Source organism: Glycine max, chromosome 4 (genome assembly GCF_000004515.6).
Source record: "Glycine max cultivar Williams 82 chromosome 4, Glycine_max_v4.0, whole genome shotgun sequence".
In the NCBI taxonomy this organism is placed as follows: domain Eukaryota; kingdom Viridiplantae; phylum Streptophyta; class Magnoliopsida; order Fabales; family Fabaceae; genus Glycine; species Glycine max.
This window is the reverse complement of record NC_016091.4, coordinates 1,321,292-1,344,241: the sequence shown is the minus strand read 5'-3', so window position 1 is coordinate 1,344,241 and position 22,950 is coordinate 1,321,292. Positions and strand designations below refer to the sequence as shown.

The following is a 22,950-nucleotide window of genomic DNA, read 5'->3' as shown; positions in this document are numbered from 1 at the left end:
TTTTGTACAAAAGATTTGTTGCGAGTCTACAACAAGATTATTGTTGGGTTAAACCCAAAAGAGACTTATGAAAGAATAATTGAGTCAAATAAAACTTGCAAAGATCGGATAAACTCCAATCTTCTAATTAATATTATCTTAATAATCAAGCATATTAAATTTTTTAAATAATTTAAATAATCAAGCATATTCATCAAATTACATACATATCCATAAATATGTAATTTGATGTTGAAAATTAACTGATATTTTAAATAGTATATTAAATTAATATTAAATTTAAATAACCAAGCATATTCATAAATATGTAATTTGATGTTAAAAATTTACTGATAATTTAAATAGCATATTGCATGTTAAAATTTGAGAACAAATTTCCTCATCCCTAACATTAGAAACCTCACATTATCAAGCAAGAAGCGCAAGAAAATCCACGAAAGAAACCTAAAAATCGGTTATTATCGCTATAGATGACATGTTAAAAACCCAGGGTAACACTGAACGGAGTATAACTGGTGTTAACTTGTAAAGACTCGATTATAAAAACTTATAACTGTACGGATTTAAATAAAAGTTTTCAAACTATAAAGAATTCTAACTAAAAAAAATATAGACACTCGATTAGTTAATAACACTAGGCCTATAGATTAAATTAACCTTTTAATTTGGTTTTTGGCAAACTTCCACCTTAACCTTACACACAAGAGATTATTAAATAGGTACAAGAGCCATGATACACAAGTTAGGGGGCGGATATGTCAAAATTGCTGTATTTCCTATCTTCTGTTTCGCCTATAAATTTCTGTACTTTACAGATGCTTCTGCACTACTTGCGGACATCCCATCGTCCAATGAGTAGTTTACAGCTATGAAGAGGTTGATGAACGATCTTCCTCTTGCTCAATGATTGAACATCTTGAAGGTGGACCAAAGATGCTTAATACTACCTGCAGCAGAAGAAAAAATATGTTTTCAGTCTCGAGAACAAAGTTCAAAGATGGGCATAAAACCAATTAAGTCCTGGGAATAAAGTTTAGTTGGGCACTTCGTCATCGATTTTCTCACAGAATGTACAAAGGTTATCTTTTGGGTACAAGTATCTTATGAGTTGTGGAGCATTTTTGTAGTCCATCAAGTAAAAACAAACAACTTATTGATCCTTACAATTACAAAATGATTTGGATCGGCTACAACACTCATTGGACTTTAGAAAAGTAAAGGACAATAAGACAACCGTTGATAAGAATGCCATGCTTTAGAATTGACTTAAATATGTTTTTGTCTCCTTAAATTTAAGTTATTGTTATTTTTGGACCCCTAAATTTAAATTTGTCTTTGTTAGTCCCTCAATTTCAAAAAATATTGTTTTTAGTCTTTCCCACGATCAAGATCAGTCAGGAAGATTAAAAAAATCATTTTTTAAAAAATTGAGACACTAAAAAAAGCAAATGATTTAAATTTAGGAGACTGAAGGGTCGAGGAGCTTTAAGTGTGACTAAGTCCTAACCGAGAATTCCCATAACTGGTCCAAAGGACCGAAGCTTGTGAAAATATCTTGGGGAGCCTAAGACCCTAATTATGGTGGTTATCAAATAAATAAACAAAAAATAGGAGACTAAAAACAACAGTTACCCAAATTTGAGGGATTAAAAACATATTTAACCTAAAATTTATAAATTACAAGCACCTGAATAAGAGATTATGGATATGCACAAATCTACTCAGTTTTTACGTCGGCGGTTACTACACGCACTTCACCTTTTCAAGTTACACCCCTAGGTTGAATCTAAATCCTTGGGGAAAAATATGGAAACCAGAGTGATACCCAATATTAGTACAACAATGTCTGATTGAAGAAGGTTGGTTGGAGGATAATGGACAGAAAGATTATGGTTTGGTCAGAGACTAAGCTAGTTCACATTATGAGTGATGTAAATGTTATAGTCAAAGAGTCACGCTTTTGAAAATCTTTCAAACTTCCACGTTGTGTTTGAGTGAATAATGAAAAACTAACTCCACTCAATAAATAAAAACGAATTCAGTTGCAGCTGTTCAGGCATCAATATTCTTTCAATTGAAATAAAGAAGACATCACTGACCGGCAAGAAAACAAGTCCATGCAAGAAACCAAGAAGTACCAATGACAAGTACATCCGAAAGTAATAAATCTGCAAAATGTTAAGGTTAGTTATAGCAAATATATATAATATCAGAGTCAGGCCATTAACTAAGGATGAACTCATAATACCACAAACACTTCTGTTCTTGAGAAGCAAAGAACAATAACTCCAACCAGCTTTGTTAGTGTGATACCACTGCAATTGCATAAAGAAGTAAATGTTGTTCAGAAATACACAAATTTAAGACAAAACAATATGTTGATGCAGATGCTGATGCAACACAATTGCCGCGAAATTGGTGTTGCAAACAGCACAATTGTATTGCATAAATATGTTGAAAGCAAACTGGAAGGCATAAACTCTGCATGATTTTGTAAAAAGAGGTCATGAAGGATCACTGCATCCAGTTCCTCATAGTCAAGATTCAAGAATATGTGGTTCACTATTTCCTTCACAGAATTAGTAGTTACACACTTACACCAAAGAGAAGAGTGAAGAATGACTTATTCACGACACGCATGCATGTGTGCAATTCGGGAAATTGAACGATAAATTTTTTCTACCACAAACTTACCTGAACACTGAAGCACCCATTGTACCCAAAGCCTCCTTAGCACGTTGATCTCTGTCTCCACTTGCTACCTGTAACAATAACGATTTGGTCATGTGGAACTGATAGAAACTAGTTCGTAGAAAACATGATAATGACATGTAGCTCAGTATTACAGAATTTGATGTTTTTGCTAATGTTATTACACAAAAATTTACATATAGTCATTTTAATTTATTTTTTTTCTTTCTATCCCCTGCATTTATGAGATCAAGTTTTACAGGAAAACTCAACAAACAGGAGAGGGGGTATGGAAGACAGAGAATGACTAATTACAAATATTTATTTCTCACTAAATTTCACTGAAATCAAGAAGGAAAAATGAAAGATTTAAATTTTTTAGATGACATAGGTTACATCAAGTGCACACATGTGTTGGCAAGGAAAAAAGGAAAGCAGAGTGATACTAACAGTGAAAGAATGAGTCATATGCACACAAAACTCAACAGCAATGCCCACTGACATAACAAGGTTGACCACCGAGAGTGCATTCAATTGGATATTCAGAATGGCCATCACACCCTACAAAGCATAATCTTGTAAGTAAACAAACAAAATAACTAGGTGATTCAAAATTCTAGATATCAAGCACCGACATAAATAATGAAAAAAAGAACTATATGACTATATCACATATCAATTAGCAAGAATGTGAAAAATCAAATAACAGTTACAAGTTACAACGAAGGTAAAATACCATAAGATCAACCACAATCATTGCCAATACCAACAAAATGATTGATGAGCTCCATAAACTGCATAAAGGTTGAAAGCAAAGGAGGATCAAACCAAGATTTGATTGATTCATCAAACAATAACTCGTCCATACTTCTATTCAATTCAGGAAGTTAGAAGAAAATAATAGCTTAAACCATTTGCTAAAATAAAACTTGTGCTCACCTGCTCGTGATAACCAAGCACACAATAAATACTGCACCTGTTGCATCATTGTATGATTATGTTAATGCTTTACAAACTATACATCAACATGCATAATAAATAAATTGTAGACTGTAATAATTAAATACATTATTGTATAATCTATTTTTTCTCAATTTTCTTAAGATCATATTATTAGTCTCACCTCCCCCTCAACCCAAACGTTTTTTCCATGATGATCATGTAATTTTACCCATGGAAGTAACGATGTACAGCAATGACAATGTACAATAAGATGCAAAGATTGACCAGTTTGAGAAAGCCACAATTTCTAAGTCTCAATAGTCAATACTAACCAATAGCTATAGCAAGGTTGACCAGTGCAGTCTTCCATATATGAAGGTATTGCTCAAAAAACATATAAAACACTGAATATGGAAAGATCTCAATCTGCATGAGAAAAAGAATGTTAGTTTGGACATCGAAAATGGGGTAGAGCTAAATCTTCTACTTCCTACTTTAGCTCATTATAATTAGAATTACCTTCTGTATCTAACAGCCAAAAATACTTGAATCAGAAAGTAGAATTGATTGATACATTACCTTCAAAGAATCAGAAACTCTTGAACTGAACTCTCGAGCAGCCCTCATAGAATTAACATAGTCAATCTAAAACAAATTTACAGTTAAAACTTGGAGTCCTTTGATACAAATGTAATTATAGAACAAATAATATAGAAATACAACCTGCTTGTTGAGTGGGGTATGATAAGTACGAAATGACGATGCTTTAATAATGCCATTGTCGTAGCCTGGCAACCAAAATACAGTCAAATATTGATACCTAAGATATTATACGCCCTGGAACTTAAACTGATTCAGGCTTCAGGACAAAAAGAAGAGAACATGGACACAAGAAAAATCTTTAAATTAATTAACCTTTCAGTTCAACACTGCTGGTGTAAGCTCCATGACCACCTTTTGCACAATCAGCAGATGGCAGAGAACTAAGAAACCATGGCAGTTTCTCCCTAAATTGTGTTGTAGATGGACGATCATTATGGAGATCTGAGTGACGGAAACACTGCACAATTTCCAAAGTGTTTGATTAAGCTCTCAGAACAGAAACAATAAACTATTCACACAAAAACATAATAAAGAGGATGAAAAACATGTGTTTAATTACCGTTGTGCAATCTTTACATGTTCCTACTGAAACACAAGAGCTTTCCCCAGGAGCACAGCAAGGAGGCTGGAAGGAAAAATTACTGTTAACTACCACAAAATTATTGTATGCTTTGACTGCTTTAGAAAATCTTATCCTCTACCTATATCTTTTCTCTCAATCTTTTTTACAGAAAAAAATATCAAGGGACTTTTACTCCATCAATTTTATTTAATATGATGCAAGCATTCTCATCCTTTGGCAGTAATTCCATTTCTTTGCAATTCATTAATTTTTTATTTAAAAAATCCCTTGATTACACAACAAATGATGAAGATAAAAAGTAACAAAACTGAAAATCTTAGATCCAACTTTAACACATTAAGTAAATTGGTAAACTCCTTGCCAGGATCGTTAATCTTCCTGCACTATTGAGTGCATTCCCTCTGATCACGACAAGTTTTCTATCAAGTCGTCATAAACATATATTCATATCAATCCTAACATAGAACCCTAGCAAGCATATATTATAACAGAATTAAGATTTTACGTGCACCTGACCTGATCATCAGGAGGGCAATAACTCCCATTTGTAAACTTCCTGCAGCACCCAAATGCTTCTGGAGACACCCACACAAGAAAATCATCAAGCCATGAGGCAGCTGGCTTGGCAATATAACTTGTGTCTGGTACAAGGGCCGCTCTAGCAATCTACAAGGTAAAGAGACAACACCCATTACAAGAGTATCCAAGTAATCACGAGCATGTAGGGGGAAAAATCAACAATTACTTCAGCAAACAAGCAAACAAGTAGATGGATAGCATGGACTACCAGCTTAATACAAGCAAAATAACTATAAAAGGAAAAAAGATGTCTCATTAAGAAATGATGCATTTGTAATTTCAAATGTTCCACAAATAACCAAAAGCTAATGGTTTATACCTCATTTAAAAGAGACAAATATGTGTGTGTGTGTCAGAGACAAATAAGCCAACCGCTACTGGTTTATACCTCATTTAAAAGAGAGTCTGAATTGCAATGGCTAATGGAGCAAAGCTGATTTGTATGCGTTGATTCTGAGCTGAGGTGAGGAGAATAATATTAGAACAAATCATCCTTAATATTAGAACTTAGAAGTACTTAGACAAGGTTAAGCATCTGCATTCCTCATCCAGTGATAAATTCGCATATATTCAACTTAAGTTACTGAAATATTAATAGCAGATTTTTATTGAAGATGAAGTAACGAATACACAACTTCATAAAACAATGGTTGGGGGAAACAACTAGTGATCAATCCAACCTTGTAACCAAGGAAGATGTATTTAGTAAAGCACAAGCTACTACGATTCATACTAATGTCAACAGTAGTTTGTTTTTTTATTCATGTACATGCCTATGAGAAAGAAAGAAAAAATTACAAAAACATGGCGTTCAACGATTATAGAATTAGAAGATGGAAAATAGTACTATGACTAAATGCAGAAGTTTAACAAATATTATATCATGATTTAAGATATTTATCCATTGGTAAGAAGATTTGGTGCAATACATATATGAATAACCATGCTAATTTGAAATGCCACTAAACTACAAGGTACATTAATATTCCTACCACTAACACACGCCCCCATGCATCCCTGCAAATTAAAAAACTCAGCAAATATTAATTCTCTATACAAAAAGGTGGATGCCGAACATAACATGATAGAACCAAAATACCTGTAGTTATAGTTTTTCACAACAAAATACACAGGAGGTCCAATTCTGAGATATTCTGAAACATTATTGAAATAACCCTGCAGAAAGAAATATAAATATATATAGTTTGAACACATGCACATGGATAAAAATTAAAAAGAAACATGAATATATGAGTCAGAGCTAAAATGTACACCTGAAGATATGAATCTCGAGGAAGAACAATCTCTTGTTCTAAACCAGGTTCAATTCTAGTGCTCAATGCCTGTGTAATTCAGTTATAGATAAAATAAAAAGGGGGGAAATGAGAAAAAGAAAGAAAGCAGTGCATTAAAAGCAGACAGGTATAGTTTAAATAATTTCAAAAACTGTACAAACATATACAAAGACTTACAATGCTAGCCAATGCAAATCCCACAAAAATAGCTATGACAACTATTTTTACTCCCCAAATACTCAGAATGGGAGCATGAACCTCCTGAAAGGGAAAATGAACCAGCAGGATAAGAAACTAAAGATATGATTAACGAAGTCAACAGCAAAAGTTGGACAGAAGATGTTATTGAATTCAAAAGGCATGTTAAAATGGCCAGAGCTCAATGTTGACAGAAACCCAATAAAAATAAAATAAAATAAACTTCAAGGATAAACAATTAGATGGCAGACTGGTTGATATAGATTTGTAGTCTTCTTTTTAAATTTAATATTTTAAATTAGATCCCAGAACTTATAAAACATTTCTAATTGGGTTCCTGTCTAGTAGCTAGGGTTTCGTTAAGTACAAGGACCTCATTAAAATTTCTCAATTAGATTCTTGTACTTAACAAAACCCTACCAGAGCCATAGCTAAAGCTAAAGACCCAATTAAAAACGATTTATAAGTTCAGGGACCCAATTATAAACTTTTGAAGTAAAGGGACTTATTTACAAATTTTCAAATACTTCAAGGACTAAAAGATTAATTAAACATAAAAAAAAGATCTTTATAAAAATCAAATTTGAATCCCAACAATAGTAAGAATGCTAGCATACCAATTACTCTCTTAATGATTGTGCAATTTATTATTATGACTAGATTAAAAGTAAATGAAATACACAATGTGCTTTACAAAAACAATGTCAGATATGCTTAGTCCTCTATTAAATACCAGCAAACACTTACTGTTAACAAGGAAAACGACAATTACCTTCATGTATCGAGCCAATAAACCAGGTTTTCTTCGTCCAGTTCCTGAGATGTTATGAAAAGGAAAACTTTAATGGAAGTAACCTAAGCTTTCAATTTTTTTAAAAAGATAATTTTGGTCAACCAAAGATATAGGTTATTAAACAGGAAAGAGAGAAAGCTTACAATCAAAATAAAAAAAGATGTAGTGACAAACATGGAAGTTTCATCTTCGATTAAAATTTTAGTTATACCTTCTTAGATTCTTGAAATGTGAATTTGGGTCTAACTCAACCCCAAAAACTACCTTAAGGGGTGAAGGTTTGCCCTCACTTATATACTCTTACTTGGCTTTATCTTTAGCCGATGTGGGACTTGGATTTTTTCCAATATACCTATATCAAGGTCTGCATGCACTTTTATGCATGGAAAACATGGAAGACTAACTTTGATGGAAGTAACCTAAACTTCAATTTTTTTTAATGCCCAAAAGATCATTTTGGTCATCCAAAGATATGCTTATTAAATAGAAAAGGGAAACCTTACAATCAAATTTTAAAAAATATGCAGTTATAACTCATAAGTATTTAAGTTTCATCTTTGATTAAGATTTTAGTTATACCTATATCAGGGTCCGCATGTACTTTTATGCATGGAAAACAATCAACTCTCTTATCCTCTGCCCGTAAGGAGTCAAGAACTATCAGAGCTACAAAAGCGGTAACTTGCAGGAGGAAGTCCAAAAGAACAGCCAATGCTGTGAATCAAAGTGTGAAGGGAAGCTAAGGATTAGCATTTGACACGAAAGAAACAACTGACTGTTGCAAAGGTATAAAATTCCAAGAGGATAAAAACTTACCAGCAAACATGGAGAACACACGAATTGCAGGCATGGAAATAAAACTCCCAACTGCAAATGCTAAAACCTCTGATACACTGGCCAATGTTATTGATGGTCCAACTTCAACAAGTGCATTGCTTATTCGTCCTTCTAAGGGCAACTCCAGCTTTTGTCTTTTTACAGCATGAACTAGTATACACATATTATCCACCCCAACCTAATGCATGGAGATTCAAAAACAGGAAAAGAATGCTAAACATAAAAAAATGCGGGACAGATAGGAAGACAATCATTTGAAGAACAGTTCAAGCTTCATTGATCGGGCGAACAGAACAATCATATATTATAGGAAATGGTGCATGATTGATTATCTTTGTACTCATAAAGATAACTCTCGGTAGCATTCCATATGCTTGTTTTGTCTCATTCCAAAAACAACAACATTTTGTTCATTTATTAGCTAAACAAAGTAATAAAAGAACAGGTTACAAATGTAATTAACCAAATCAATAAAATCCAATAGTTTAGCGTGTTACTTTTTTTTATTCTAAATTTTTTTGTATCTCAACTTCACTCTTCCTGAAGTTCAACTATGATGTTGTTTCACATTTTTCTAATTAATGTTCAAATTGCAGCAATATTTTCAGAGAAGAATAAAGAAACTTTCTTAAATTAGTCAATCCTTTTGGATTCCAAAAATAGATCTTGAACACAGGCCATGGTAGAGATGTAAGAGACCACAGGTCACCCCACTTACCAAACCTATTTATTATTTACCCTAATCTGTTGTAGTATGCGTGAAAAGCATAGAGGTAGAGTATTTATTTTGACATGGCTTTGTATATATTTATCAGTTTACCCAAATATCCGCTCAAATATATCAATTTAGTATCTTGAGAATGATTTAATCTCATAGTCAACTCCCCTTTAAAAAAAGACATCTTATTTTAACTTGTCTTCTTTTAATTTTTAAATATAATTTCTTTTGATTAATTATTCATATCTTCTTTATAATCTTTAGCATTTTTTCTTTTAATCTATACTTGTTAGATTCTACTTGAATTAACAATGAATACCATTCTCATTATTTTAAACATTTTTCTATAAATATTTTCTTACAATTATAGATTTCACCTGAATTTTAAAATATCCATGTAATGGATGAGATATTTTCTAGTTTCTAGTATGCATATTAAGTAATTAAAATTATTTCATGTCAATATAAAATGGTACTTGGGTTTTATATGGAAGGTGTGAACATGTGTATGGCCAACTTGAGTAATTAAAAAAAGTTATTTGGGTTTAGGGCATGACTGAGAAAAAATGTGTCAGGGGGTGTGTGTGTATCAATGCCTATTTTGTTTGAGTAGTAAAGCTTCAACCTTGGACCTGAACCTTATCCCATTTACCCACCTGTGAGAATAAACCCAGATTATTTACTGTCATTTTATCAATAATAACTGTGAAGGTGTATCACAAATACCACAAACTGCAACAATATATGTTTCACTAATAGCCATCATTTGATAACTTTGTAAGCAAAAGAAAACTTACAGCTAGGACAAGAAATGGGATAACTTCCATGATGATCAGAGTAGATTTTATACCAAGCACACTAAAAAATCCAACTGATCCAATGACAGACAGCATAACAAGAATTACTCCTGAAAGACCAAGCATCACCTGCAATCCAAAACTAACCAATAAATATTTATGTACATCATAAAAATCTATCTCCACAACATAAACTGCTTCAAATCATAAATTGATTTTCGTAAGTAAAACTAATAAAGGATAAAGGAGAGGGAAGATAAATTACAAATCAAAAAATAGAAAGGGAGAAAGATGGATTGATACTGTGGATGGGACAGCACCTTAGATGAAATATAGAAAGACGAAGGGTGGAGGGTATCCCCTAAAGTAAGAGATATGTAAGCAAACATCACAAGATAGCTAACCTGCAATAAAATAAGGTACAATTGAAGAATTAAACAAATTACACCTACAAACAGAAAATATTAATTTTGGAAATACATGACAAAGAACTCGTTCAGATAATACCATAATTCCATAATCATAATCATGCCTCAGACAAAAACAAATCAAGTACTTTTTAGGACAATCAAATATCAACAAAAGAAAGGAGGATGTTACCAATATCGTAATAGCATCTGCAGTACTTTCTCTTTTCAATTCTTCCTCAACAGAGCTTTCAGATGAAAAAGCCAGTGTCAAATTTCTTGATTGTACCATCGGTAACAGCTCATCCTATTACAAACAGCATAATAGATGCGGGGAATCAGGAAAACAAGGACGAGTAGTTAGGAAATAGAAATGCCCTGATTCCAGGATACATGACCATGTAACATCACAAAGAACAAACAAGCTACTAAAACATTTTATGTATCTTTGTTGTTCTTTCTGCAAAGGAAGACCTAGGACTCAGTTATGGGATGTGTAAATTAAGCTAAGTGTGAGTTCTAATACCCTCCGGGAGTCAAAGCCGGATAAAGTATTTCCTAGGGATGAATGAAATTGCAGCAACCTTGACCAGTTATTTTTCTGCTGAAGCAAATTGGCACTATAGCTTAAAATATACAAACACAGTTGACTAACTATGCAGGACTAGTGTCTGGCCCATATACAGGTCAAATGACTGAAGATACAAGTTATTTGGCAGTGAAAGGAACAAAAGTATATATACAAGATACTAACCTTCACCAACTGAATAAAGGTCTTCTCCCAAGCAACTGCCTTTCTGGTTCCATTACCTTCTTCATTAATAGCATTATTTATTGGATATGTTACGATGAACGCAGATGCCTGTCTTAAATAAATCACATTATAGTTATCATATGCTCAACAAAATTATATCCATTCACAACATTAGAAGAAAAGAGAGAATACCTCAGAATAATCATTCCCAGAAAAACCTCCTAATACAGTGCTTGGATCCAGAGGAGCTTTAAATGCACTCATACAATGGTCTGCTGAGGAATAATGCTGAACAAACAACATAAAAAAAAGGTCATTTTGAAATTATAGTATGTGGATTTGACTCCTCTAAAGTGAGGAGGCGCATTAATAACCATTGATTAGAAAATCAAGGATTGAGATTTTAACAACTTCAAAGTTTGTGATACTTGTTATCTTATCATCTCAACTTTGAATTTTCTAATCAATGGTTGTAAATATACTTAATCCTCTAAAGTGCACCCTGTCACTTCAGAGGAGTCAAATCCATAACATTTACACATCACCATTACTGTATGAATCAAGGATAAAGTTTCGTATTGATGCCTCTAGATAGTAAGAACAAGAAAACACCATATCATTCATATCAGGCAAAGAATCACAGGTCTGTCCCCCTAGTTATTAGTCTATGATCTCTTTTCAGAGAGATTTGAGGCAATGTTCAAAATGAACAAATGAAATACAAATCAGAACTACAAATCAGAACTCCAACAGCCATCCACACCCTCCCCCCTCCCCCCAGCCCCCCTCAATTCCCATGAAAAATTCATAGCATTCAAGAGGATTTTTGATGAAAATGGCATCCACTTCAATGCATTTCATTTGATTTGCCTGTATCATATTTAAATTAAAATTTAGTTCAAATGCACCAAGAAGGTATTCCTAGTAGTTGCCCTGGTTCTAAATCTCTAATTGCTCTATGCAAGAAATTAAAAGCATGCAGAAAATAACATCATTGATTGCTGTATATAATTGTACACTACAGCAGGAGGTCTCGGGAATTGTCTTTCATGAACACATAAAACAGCAGTAGAATTAATAATTTCTACAGCTACAATCAACTTCAAGATGTAAAGTTAACATTCGGTACCTCAAAACAGTAATTGAGATGCTCTATGCCCCCATAATCATCAAAATTTTTTAGATCCATTTTGAAGTACTGTTCATCAGGAAGGGGAAAATTGCTAATTATTAAAGATAAAATCATGCAAATTTATTACAACAATGATGAAGAAACATTAAAGTTCTCTGGTTGCAAATCAATAATTATACCTGAAGGACACTTTGAGTGGCACAATCTTTGTCTAGTGGCTTCATACAGATGTCTTGGAGAGATACCGTCAAGCCAGAATAATTAGCACGAATTGCATCAACCTGACAACAACGTCCTCAATGCAACATAATGATCAAAGTATTTCAGTAGTACTACAATATGGAACACATACCTTTTTCTGTATTTCAAACAGAAACCTAATGTTGTCCTCTGACACAATTCTTGTTGATGTACTATTTACATGATCTGGAACAGTGGCCAGAATGAGCTGCAAAGGAAAAATTGCTGAGTCATTCATCAAGACATATGAGCCAAAATCTGTTGCTGAATGCAGACTAGTGTTAATTTATCATGAAGAAAAAATTAATATCAACACAAAAAAGTTATATAGGGAAACCAGTAAAGCCTTAATAAAGAAAGAGGCGCTTCAGTTTCCTTATAAACAAGTTCGTCTTTTGGTACATGTTATCCTCTGAAAATACATGGAAGGAAGCTACAAGCAAAAAAGATTAGAAATATAATCTTTTTTTTTCAGAAGAGAAGAAAAGAAGTAGCTGAATAAAATAATATTAGCAAAACATTCATGTGGTGGATTTGTTGAATATTGTACTGACAAAAAAGCTTGTCTTTTGGTACATGTTATCCTCTGAAAGCATGTAAGGAAACTAGAAGCAAAATAAATTAGAAATGTACATCCTTTACTTTTTGTAAGAGAAGAAAAGAAGTAACTGAATAAAATGAAATTAGCAAAATATTCACAGGGTGGAGTTGTTGCATATTGTACTGATAATGAACTTCATAAGTTTATCTGTATGGGGAAAAAGAAAACGGGGACAATACAAACCTGTTCAATTCTGTAAAATGGAGCAAGATGAGTGTCAAAAAACTGCTTCTCTTGTGCTGCTTTACTCCCAGGTCCTACCCAGAGCTAAAAAGTGTAGGAAGTTATTTGCCAAATCCACTAAGGTAAAGAGATATATCAAGAAGATAAAAAAGAAATGTTCAGATATCAAGTAGCCTTGACACTAAACCACAACAAATGATAACAGTATGTCAAAGCTACTTCTTCCAGGCCAGTGTATTTTTTGTAGACATTTTCTCAACCAGCAATTTCCCCCTATTAACACAATTCTCAAATAGTATCACCAATTTTGTTCTCATCCATAAAACGATATATATAAAGCACCATGGGCTATTCAAAACAAAAGAAAACTTCATTTTCATATCATATCCAAAAACATAAAAACAGTCCGCCTCTAAAAACAGTAAATTTTTTATAACCAGAGGCATACATTATATATGGAAACCAATTACACCTGTATCATTTAAGAACAAAAATCTTAAAGGTACATACAAGCTTGTTCAGAAAGATAATAACATTAAACAGAGCATTTTAAACAAAAGAGTAGCAACTATGTGATATTTACCTTCTCAGGTCGTGTCTCAACCTTGAATCGGATTAGACCTAGACAGAGGAGAAGAACTATAGCCAGGGATGAAGCCAGCACCATAATTGGATGTCTAGCTACATATGATCCATATTTCCTGATCATATTTGCAAACATGAGGTCAGATGACATTCTACATGAGATGATATATGTCAATAGCATAGGCAGTAACCTGTAAAAATTTGTCATATATCCTTGTACAGCCGAGAGCCGAACTCTATTTCTGTTTTGTTGAGCATCTTCCATCATCTTATAATCAACATCAGTCAAAACAAAATCAGAATAGGACAAGCATGCATAAGGAAGGAAAGGAAGCAAAACTTATCTTTTTAAGGGAAAAAAAAAAAGGAAAGACAGTTCTCAAACATGTTTACAATGAAGAAATAGCATACTAACATGAATCTGCATTGGGAGGTTCTCATCCTTCTCCCTATTATGAGAATACAGCGCACCATCACTAATGACATTGGACACTGATTTTGTTCTGTACGTCGGTTTTCTTTCCCTTATCCGATGATACAACCCCCAACCCAAGAACACGCAAATCAATATAATGTATAAGACTGCTAAACTCAAGTCAACACACTTCACCTACAGATGCCAAAAGGTAAAACCGTTTAGTTAATAATACACAGTAGGCTTTTTAAACCACATTTTATTCATCATGTCAAACAGAAAATGAATACACCTGGTAAATATCATAATCATTTTAATATGCTCCCTTACCATTAAAGTCCCAACTTTCACTGAGCAGGAATCCTTCTTATTGGTGGTAGTTGAAGCTGAATTAGAGCATACTGAAGACGAAGGACAGTCACCACAAGAACAGCCAAGAGAAATATCACCACATGAATAAGTTGAAACATTCATAGGTTTCATGTCAGATGATGCGGTTGCATTTGGCCAGAATGTAATTGCATAAGGTGAACCAAGACCATGAGGGGCAGCTTTTCTACCAATAAAAGAAAACCAGTCTGCCAAAAGCAATCCCAGTGTAAGTATCAAGCTTTCAAGCAATGCACTGAAAAATAATTTTATGCTAGTAATTCCTATCAAAATGAACCTTTAGATTTGCAATGTTGCTAATTATCACATGTAAGTTAAATTAGCACAATGATAGTCACACAAGTTTTTTTCTGTGCAGACAATGCTATATGAGGGTATCAACTTAAGTTCAAGAGGGAAATCCAGCAATGTCAGCATTGAAAATAAAATATAACAGATGATGTCTTACAGAACCAAATGTACTCTACTATAAGTAAGATGCAAAGTTTGTTTCCACCATTGCATGTACGTTAGAACCAGTGAGCCACAAACAAACAACAAAGAATCACAAACCAAGAACTCTAATGCACCCATCTACTTCTCACTCTTAATATATTCATGCCATTATGCACAGAGCAATCAAGAGAATAATTAAGGAGACGCCATGTGCATATATTTCAATAATATCTTTGGTACACCATGTGCAGAGTATGCATGACACATTACACAAGCTATTTCAGTGACAGGCTTTACAATCTAAAACTCTGAAGAGCTATTATATTTCTTATGTTTCTATAGTTCAACACTGCAACATGAAATCATAGATAAGACATGAGAAAGGAGAAACAGTATTTGGTTAAAGACTTAAAGTACAATTTACCTTTATAATTTTGAGCACCGGCACCAATAAATTGTAGAGCTCGAGAATTCATAGTGCCAAACTTTACCTCCTTGCAGGATTCATATAACCCTTCACCAAAAGCATCAGTTACAAAATAATCAATCCCACCCACTGTCAAATTACCACCAACCTGTAAATTGTAATAATTGGAGTCTTTTAGTAACAATTGCATTGTAAAAGTAATGTGGTATCAATTGTGATTTGCATCCAAAATACTGACGACAATAATATATAAAAAAACATGAAATGGGCTATTTCTCAATTGTTCAGACGGGGGGCTAGAAAATATTTAAGATAAATTTATTGTGGTTTAAAAAGAATGATAAGTAAGAAAACTGCATTGAATAGTACAATATTATAGGAATGTGCTGGATCTTACATTGTCAACTGAAGTCACATTGATAAATAAACTCTGATTTGGAGAACATGTAAGCTCACAGAACAGATTCAAAAAGTTTCTTAAGCATGCTGGACAACCTACAAGAAAAGGAATTGCCTGCCATAATGTACTGTGTGTTAAAGGCATGCGCACGGAATTTAAAAAATTGTGGCATATCAACTAGAAAGATGTATAAACATGTAAAGGCAAACTGTGATTAGTCAATCAATATATAAGTATCCATAATTCCATAAAATATATAAAAACAGAGAGAGAGAGAGAGAGACTGTGAGATCAACTCAAATCTTAAACATGACGAATATGCATCTATAATTAAAAAAGAAAAAAAGAAAGAGAGAGACAGAGAGAAAATTTGACCTGTTGGACTTGCGTCCTTAATGTTTCAAACTGAGCTTCTGTACAACAAACGTTCCCAGTAATTGTTGGACACAAACTTTGGATCTTTGATGAAAGCAAATCATCTGGCTGGGGAAAAGAGAGATAGATCATGACAACCTTTAAAGCTTTAAAAGTTCAAACTAGAAGATGGGATGCGACTTTAAGCTTATGGTAACAGAAATCAAAGTTCAATATCATACCAGAATAAAAATCTAAATACAAAAGAGTTTCACAATATGAATCCTTTAGAAATACTCGAATAATGATAAATGCCTCAGAAATACCTTCACAGCCGGGGAACCATATGGACAGTTCACTACTTTACCATCACTGCGCGTTCCACAAATGTCATACATTGCACAATAATCCTCGGAATGCCTTTCCCTGCATAAACGAAAATGGAAATGAAATTTTGTCTGTCTTGCGTGCTGTAGATACACATAAACAAACAGGATTGTAGAATTGAAGCACGGTTGTGCGTCGATTGATTTTGGTTAAGGAAACCGGCAGTTGCAGTTGTGATATACTATAAAGAAGGATTACCCCGTTGTGTTGGCATTGGAAGTCAAAAGAAGCCTTGTTGAGAAATTGTTTGCTTCTACCAAAGATAAAATTAGAAAAAACTGCAAAATATGAAGCACAGAAGTTAGCAATCCAACCAAACAAAGTTACCAATCGGATTCAAGCCAGTAAAATAAACGGAGCCTGAGTCACGTGATGAAATAGATCATGTCGTACTCCACAAAATTCATGTCTCCCTTAGTATCTTCAGCTAGGAGTTAGAAGAATTAGTTGGTACTTGGCAACATTCCCGAAATCAACTTCCATTTCATTGGTAACGAACTGAATTATTTCATTCACTTTAATTTTCTTGGTAACCAAACAAAGCATAAAGAAATTCAGGAAAAAGAAAACACAGAACACGAGCTGCATCCTCTGAATCTGAAGAATGATGATGAGCACAGGCACAGAGCTCCAATTGAAGAAAGACCGTAAAGAAAATGAGAGTAGAAGCAAAAATTGTGTGAGAGAGAGAGGAATTGCCTGTAAGCAAGATAATGAACGGAAAAACCCTAGCCGAAGGTCCATAACGGAGCTCCTTGCGAGAGTGAAAGAGAGTAGAGAGTGAACAACGACCTTCAAAGTTCAAACCGTTTGCGGTTGTCTTGTAACACACTGACACTGAGACTCAAAAACCACATTTATAAGATTCCAGTCTGGCCAACTCGGCTTTTCTCTCGTGACGTCGAAAACTTCGCGAATTTTAAGAGGGTATTTATGTTTAAATATTGACTTTTCTCTACTTCCATCGTTGAATAGTCTTTTTTCTTTTTTTTTTTTGACGGAATAGTATTTGCTGGTATTTATTAAATTTAAGTGAGTTCGTTAAACTTTAAAGGGTGAATTTATTATAAGTATAAATAATGCATAAAATATTTGTAACTGATTCCGTGCTCTCAAGACCTCTTAAAGTCAAATATTGAATTAATGTGACATACTAGTAAGTATTCAATTTATCATGTTTTACTTAAAAATAATATAATAAATTAATAAATATTTATTTTATTTAATTATTTTTATAAATATTATCTTATATTATTATTAGTTGAAAAATTATTAATGATTTTAATTATAAAAATTTTAAATTAAAATAATATATTTAATATTTACTTTACAAGGTATTTATTTTTATTATAAATTTTATTTTTATACAAATTAGTAAATTATTATATGCGAAAAAAATTCTTATTTTATTATAATTTTTAAAAATTAAATAAAATATATTTATAGATTATTTAAAAAAACAAATTATGTAAATTTAAAATAATCTTAAAACATAAAAATTAAAAATTAATTATCTTTTATAATTAAAATAAAATTTTGTATTATTTACATATGAAAATAAATTTACATAAATTTTATAAATTAGATAAAAATAATTTATATAAATAATTTACATATCAATTTATGTAATTTTCTTTATTAATATAATTGGTATCAAAATAAATTATTTAATAAATAATTTTTTGTAGTTAAAATACGATATTAACATGTAAATTTCATTAAAAGTTAAATATTAAATTTTAAAAAATATATATAATTAGAATAAAAATAATTTACATATTAAAATAAATTTAGGTAATTTGTATAATTTACCTATTAATTGATGTAATTATATTGATTTATATAATTAAATTAAAAATAATTAGTATACTAAAATTAATTTATATATTAATTTATGAAAATTAATTATAAATTGGTAAAATTAAAATGAAATATGTAAACTATTCAATATAAAAATAATAAAATGATATAAAATAAAATTAAAAAGATTAAATATTTTTATAACGTTTAAATTTTTATAATTAAAAAAAATTATAACTATTAACTAATCATACGTAAAAAATCATGTTTATAAAATTAACTAAAAATAAGTATTTTAGTGATTTATCATCTTATTTTTCAATAAAATGTCATGAGTTCAATACTTGTTAAAAAAAATTATATTTTCTATTTTATTTAATCTCTTATCACTTAAGTCTTGTATCTACATCTTACAAGTGTTGTTAAGTTGATACTTATGCATCACAAATAAAGTCAACATTTCACTTTGATTAATAGACATAAGTTTCAAAATTACATATTTTAAAAAATGTTAGGATTAAATATCTTGATTTTATGTCTTAATTTTAAAATAAGAGAATTGAAATCATAGATTTAAAATTATAGTAAAACAACCAAAATTATAATTTAGTCTTTAATTTTTTAATCTATCATTAATTATTTTTTCCACTTATATCCCTTATGATATTAATAATTGATAACAAAATTTATGAATAAATTAATAATGATATAAAATTAATTTTATAAAATTACTAATTTTTTTATTATTACTTTTTTTAAATATGTATAAAACAATGACAATTATTTTAGTACGTAAGGATTAATATTTAATTTAATAGATATCAATGTAAAAAAAATTACATAATCAACTAATTAGAAATGATTCTTATTATAAAGTTATTATATATGTGCGCGTGTGATAGTTTATAATTATATGATAATATAAAAATATTGTATTATTAATTTTATCTATTAAATATATAAATAAAGAAGCATATAAAAAATTAATATACTCCTAAAAATAAATTAAAAAGTATTTTTAGTTTTTTATAAATTAAAAATAATAAACTTCTAAAAACTTTTTAAAAAATTATTTGAACACACCCTTAATTTTATATTATAAAATTGTTAAAAAAATATTTATTATAGTTAGTATTTAAAATGATTCTGGAAAGATATTATAGACAAGTATTCTTTAAGTTATATTTTGAATAAGATAACACCATGTATGAAACCAACAATCGTTTTTCACTTTAACTAAAAAAATATAAATAGTTATATGTAAAATTTTGTTTCCAATATTTAAAAATTAATGGTGTTTGGAAAATTAACATGATTTTGTCTAATATTAAAATTCATTTATTATTTTCTCAGTAAAGTTATGTTAAACATTTTCAAATTTTTATAATAAATGATTTTATTTATTGCTATTATATTAAAAAGTTAAATGAAAATTAATCCCAAGTCTATTTTTGTTATTAATTTATGTCTTATATATTTATTTTGGAGTAAAAAGGAAAAGGCATAAAATAAAAAATCTCACAATTATTTTATTAAATTCAATAAATTTCATTGAGTTTGTTAATTTGCCCATAATAACGTTAAAAGATGTATAAAAAGGGAATGGAGAGAATATGTTTGTTTGACTTTTTAGCTACAAATATCCATTGTGAAACTTTGTTTGTACGTTTGACTTTTGAAAAAACAAGTATGGCTTGTGTAACATGAAGCTTTTAATTTTTTGGATATGCTTACGTAAGATGAAATTGTTTGAATTTCGATAGTAACATGAAATTGTTTAAATTTCGATCGTAGACATTACATGGCTGCTTTTTTTTCCACCAACTTACATGGCTGCTTATTGACCAAGGAAAATGATCATCGCTTATTTTTATTTTTGGGGTGAGAGATAGGGGAAAAAAGAGAAAACTGAAAAATAAAGAAAATTAAAATATAATAAATAATGCCATGTGATGAAAAAGATAAAATACAAACAAAAAACAAGATAAAAAAGATTAAAAAATACCGTATAAATATATAAACATTGGTATTAATTTAGAATATAACAAATTTTATTTTGTTCATAAAAATGCAACACGTCACACAAGTACCATAAAGTTTAAAACAGTTCACATATATCGTTGAATTAATTAAACTAGATAGTACAATATAGCATAATAAGATTGACAAAAAATAACCAGAAGCCCAATTTTGTTTATTTAATCTCCATAAATAGACCGTTGTTTTTGTTTTTTCCAGTGAACTACTCATCTGATTCTTATTATGAAAGTAATGGCCGCAAATTTTGGTCATTACGGATATAAGAAAAACAAATTTCTATCATTTTATCAAGTACATAAGTGGGGTAATATTAAAATACGAAGATATATGTCCTTTTAATTTATTATTTATTTAAGTTTAACAGCTCACATGAGATTGTAAAGCTAATACTATAATTACTATAACTTTTTAGAATAAATATTTTCATTGGGGAGATTTATCAAGGAAATGAGAACAACAAATATTTAACATATATAGATAACAGCGGTAAAAAAACATATATAGATAACATAAAATTATAATAATTTCCAAATAATCATCTAATATTTAAATAGCTGTTGTTCATAATTATTCATTTGAAACGAGACGAGAAATTAAATTAATGGTTCATAATTTCCTATATCTTGTGATTAGATATTAATATATGAAAAATAATATCTGTATAATAAAATGTACAACTAAGAAAAAGAACAAGAAAAAAGAAAAGAAAAATTTGAGTTCGAAATGTAATCCCTAAATATAATATTTTTAACTAATTCACACTCTTTAACAAAATTGATCAATTTAGTTGATAATATTAAATTTATTAACAATTTGAGTTTATTTCTCCAAAAATAAAATTGAAAGTCCATGACCTGTTTTTAATAATATTTTTAATTTATTAGTTTTTGTTAAAGAAAAATATTCAAATCCATGATGTGTTTCTTCCTCTTCTCTTTTTAACCATCAATTCAATTTTATAACTATTTGAAACTTAATATATTTCACTTTTCCATTTAATTATTTTTTATTTAATTAATTAATGTATGTTAGTCATTTCTCCAATCCTCATAAGACATAAGATGAATTTATCTCATTAATTTAATAATAAATAATTATTATTGTAAAGTAATTAAGAATATTTGGATAAAAAATAATTCTTGCAAGAAATAACTGGAAAAAAAAATCTTATAAAACATTTTTTTAACAAAAATTTGTGTGTCTAGGATGGGGTAGTAAATAATAAGATGGTAGAGAAAAGATAAACACAAAACATAATGTTGAATAATTTTGTATGTATGTAAAACGATGTTGATAGCACACTTTTTTAACATTTTTATTACTAATTCAATTTTGTTAGAAATAATAAAATCATGAGTGAAATCTACTAAATATAACATAAGACTCATAAAATTACATGATTTTTAATAAAATTTAATCCACAATAAAAAAAATATTACTTAAAACAGTATATATAAAAGAGCTTGTTACAGACATTTACCTTATATTATAGTATATCCAATGTTGTTGATAGTTGGATCTCTTGTGAAGCGTAGTAGGTGAGCGAAAAAGACATGTCTTGAATCGGAGCCAAAAATTAAACTACTAAATAATTACAAATAAGAATGAGCCAACTATAGGAAGAAATAAACTTCCTTGTATTGTATCCACTGACACACGTTTTTTTTTTTTTTCCTCTAGTAAACTTTAATCAGATTGTACATCCTGGTTTTTGGTTTTGGAAGTTACAACAAAAACTTCCACATTTTTGTAAATTTTCGGATTTATAAAAAATCTATTTGTTTATCATTTTCAAAATTTTAAATAATATTAATTACAGTACCTCTTTTTTTATCAATTACTCTTTTCATTTTATTTTATACGATTGTTGGACAGATTTATAATTTTTTTATGACAAGATATAGAAAAGAATAAGTTTTAGGCAAATAATGCATATAGATTAAATTCCATTTTTATTCCCAAAATCCATCCATCCATCTCTGTAGTCCTAAATTTATTTTACCAAATTTCATATGGCATTTTTCTTAATTTTAGTTCTTAAATTTATTTCTTAATTAATTTATTTAGCTTTTCATTTATTTCACTCCTTTGACTTTTTGTATTAACATCCACTTAAACTTATTTTTTATATTTTTTGTATTTTTATATTTTTTAAAAATAACAATAACAAATACAACAACTTTTAATAAAATTGACAATTCTAATAGTTAAAAATAACATAGATAATTCTTACTGCCGTCTATATGTTGGATTGAGAATATGTGATCTATAGGGATAAAATATTTCATAAGAAGGAGAACTAGTTACACATTCTTTCTAATATATATATTATTATTGATTGAATTTTGAAAAAAACTATGAGGG

At 30.3% G+C, this 22,950-nt stretch overlaps 1 protein-coding gene across 1 annotated transcript; it reads right to left on the bottom strand.

Moving 5' to 3' along the window:
- Nucleotides 1-513: 513 nt before the first annotated feature.
- Nucleotides 514-17,648, bottom strand: LOC100813262 (NPC intracellular cholesterol transporter 1). The gene is made up of 39 exons (XM_006577871.3): nt 17,446-17,648; nt 16,945-17,024; nt 16,686-16,785; nt 16,381-16,488; nt 16,003-16,119; nt 15,603-15,753; nt 14,684-14,931; nt 14,354-14,548; nt 14,130-14,206; nt 13,937-14,054; nt 13,354-13,437; nt 12,682-12,777; nt 12,509-12,610; nt 12,327-12,395; nt 11,390-11,485; nt 11,198-11,305; nt 10,637-10,750; nt 10,357-10,440; nt 10,037-10,165; nt 8,501-8,699; nt 8,264-8,398; nt 7,664-7,707; nt 6,871-6,954; nt 6,673-6,741; nt 6,498-6,574; nt 5,787-5,856; nt 5,336-5,485; nt 4,796-4,861; nt 4,549-4,693; nt 4,357-4,421; nt 4,213-4,278; nt 3,966-4,059; nt 3,631-3,667; nt 3,428-3,485; nt 3,142-3,252; nt 2,695-2,762; nt 2,249-2,315; nt 2,100-2,168; nt 514-947 (listed from the first exon to the last, which is right to left on the bottom strand). The coding sequence occupies exons 1-39, from the start codon at nt 17,488-17,490 to the stop codon at nt 867-869; spliced, it is 3,876 nt and encodes a 1,291-aa protein (XP_006577934.1). The 5' UTR covers nt 17,491-17,648; the 3' UTR covers nt 514-866.
- Nucleotides 17,649-22,950: the final 5,302 nt, after the last annotated feature.

Bases quoted from the DNA above. Each gene is read 5' to 3' on its own strand.
- LOC100813262 (XM_006577871.3), bottom strand. From the start codon at position 17,490: ATGGACCTTCGGCTAGGGTTTTTCCGTTCATTATCTTGCTTACAG. The intron at 8,700-10,036 runs GTAAGTTTTCTT...TCCATGCATTAG, and splicing joins TCCCATTTCTTGTCCTAGCT to GTTGGGGTGGATAATATGTG. The intron at 4,060-4,212 runs GTAATGTATCAA...TTTCTCATGCAG, and splicing joins GAGTTTCTGATTCTTTGAAG to ATTGAGATCTTTCCATATTC.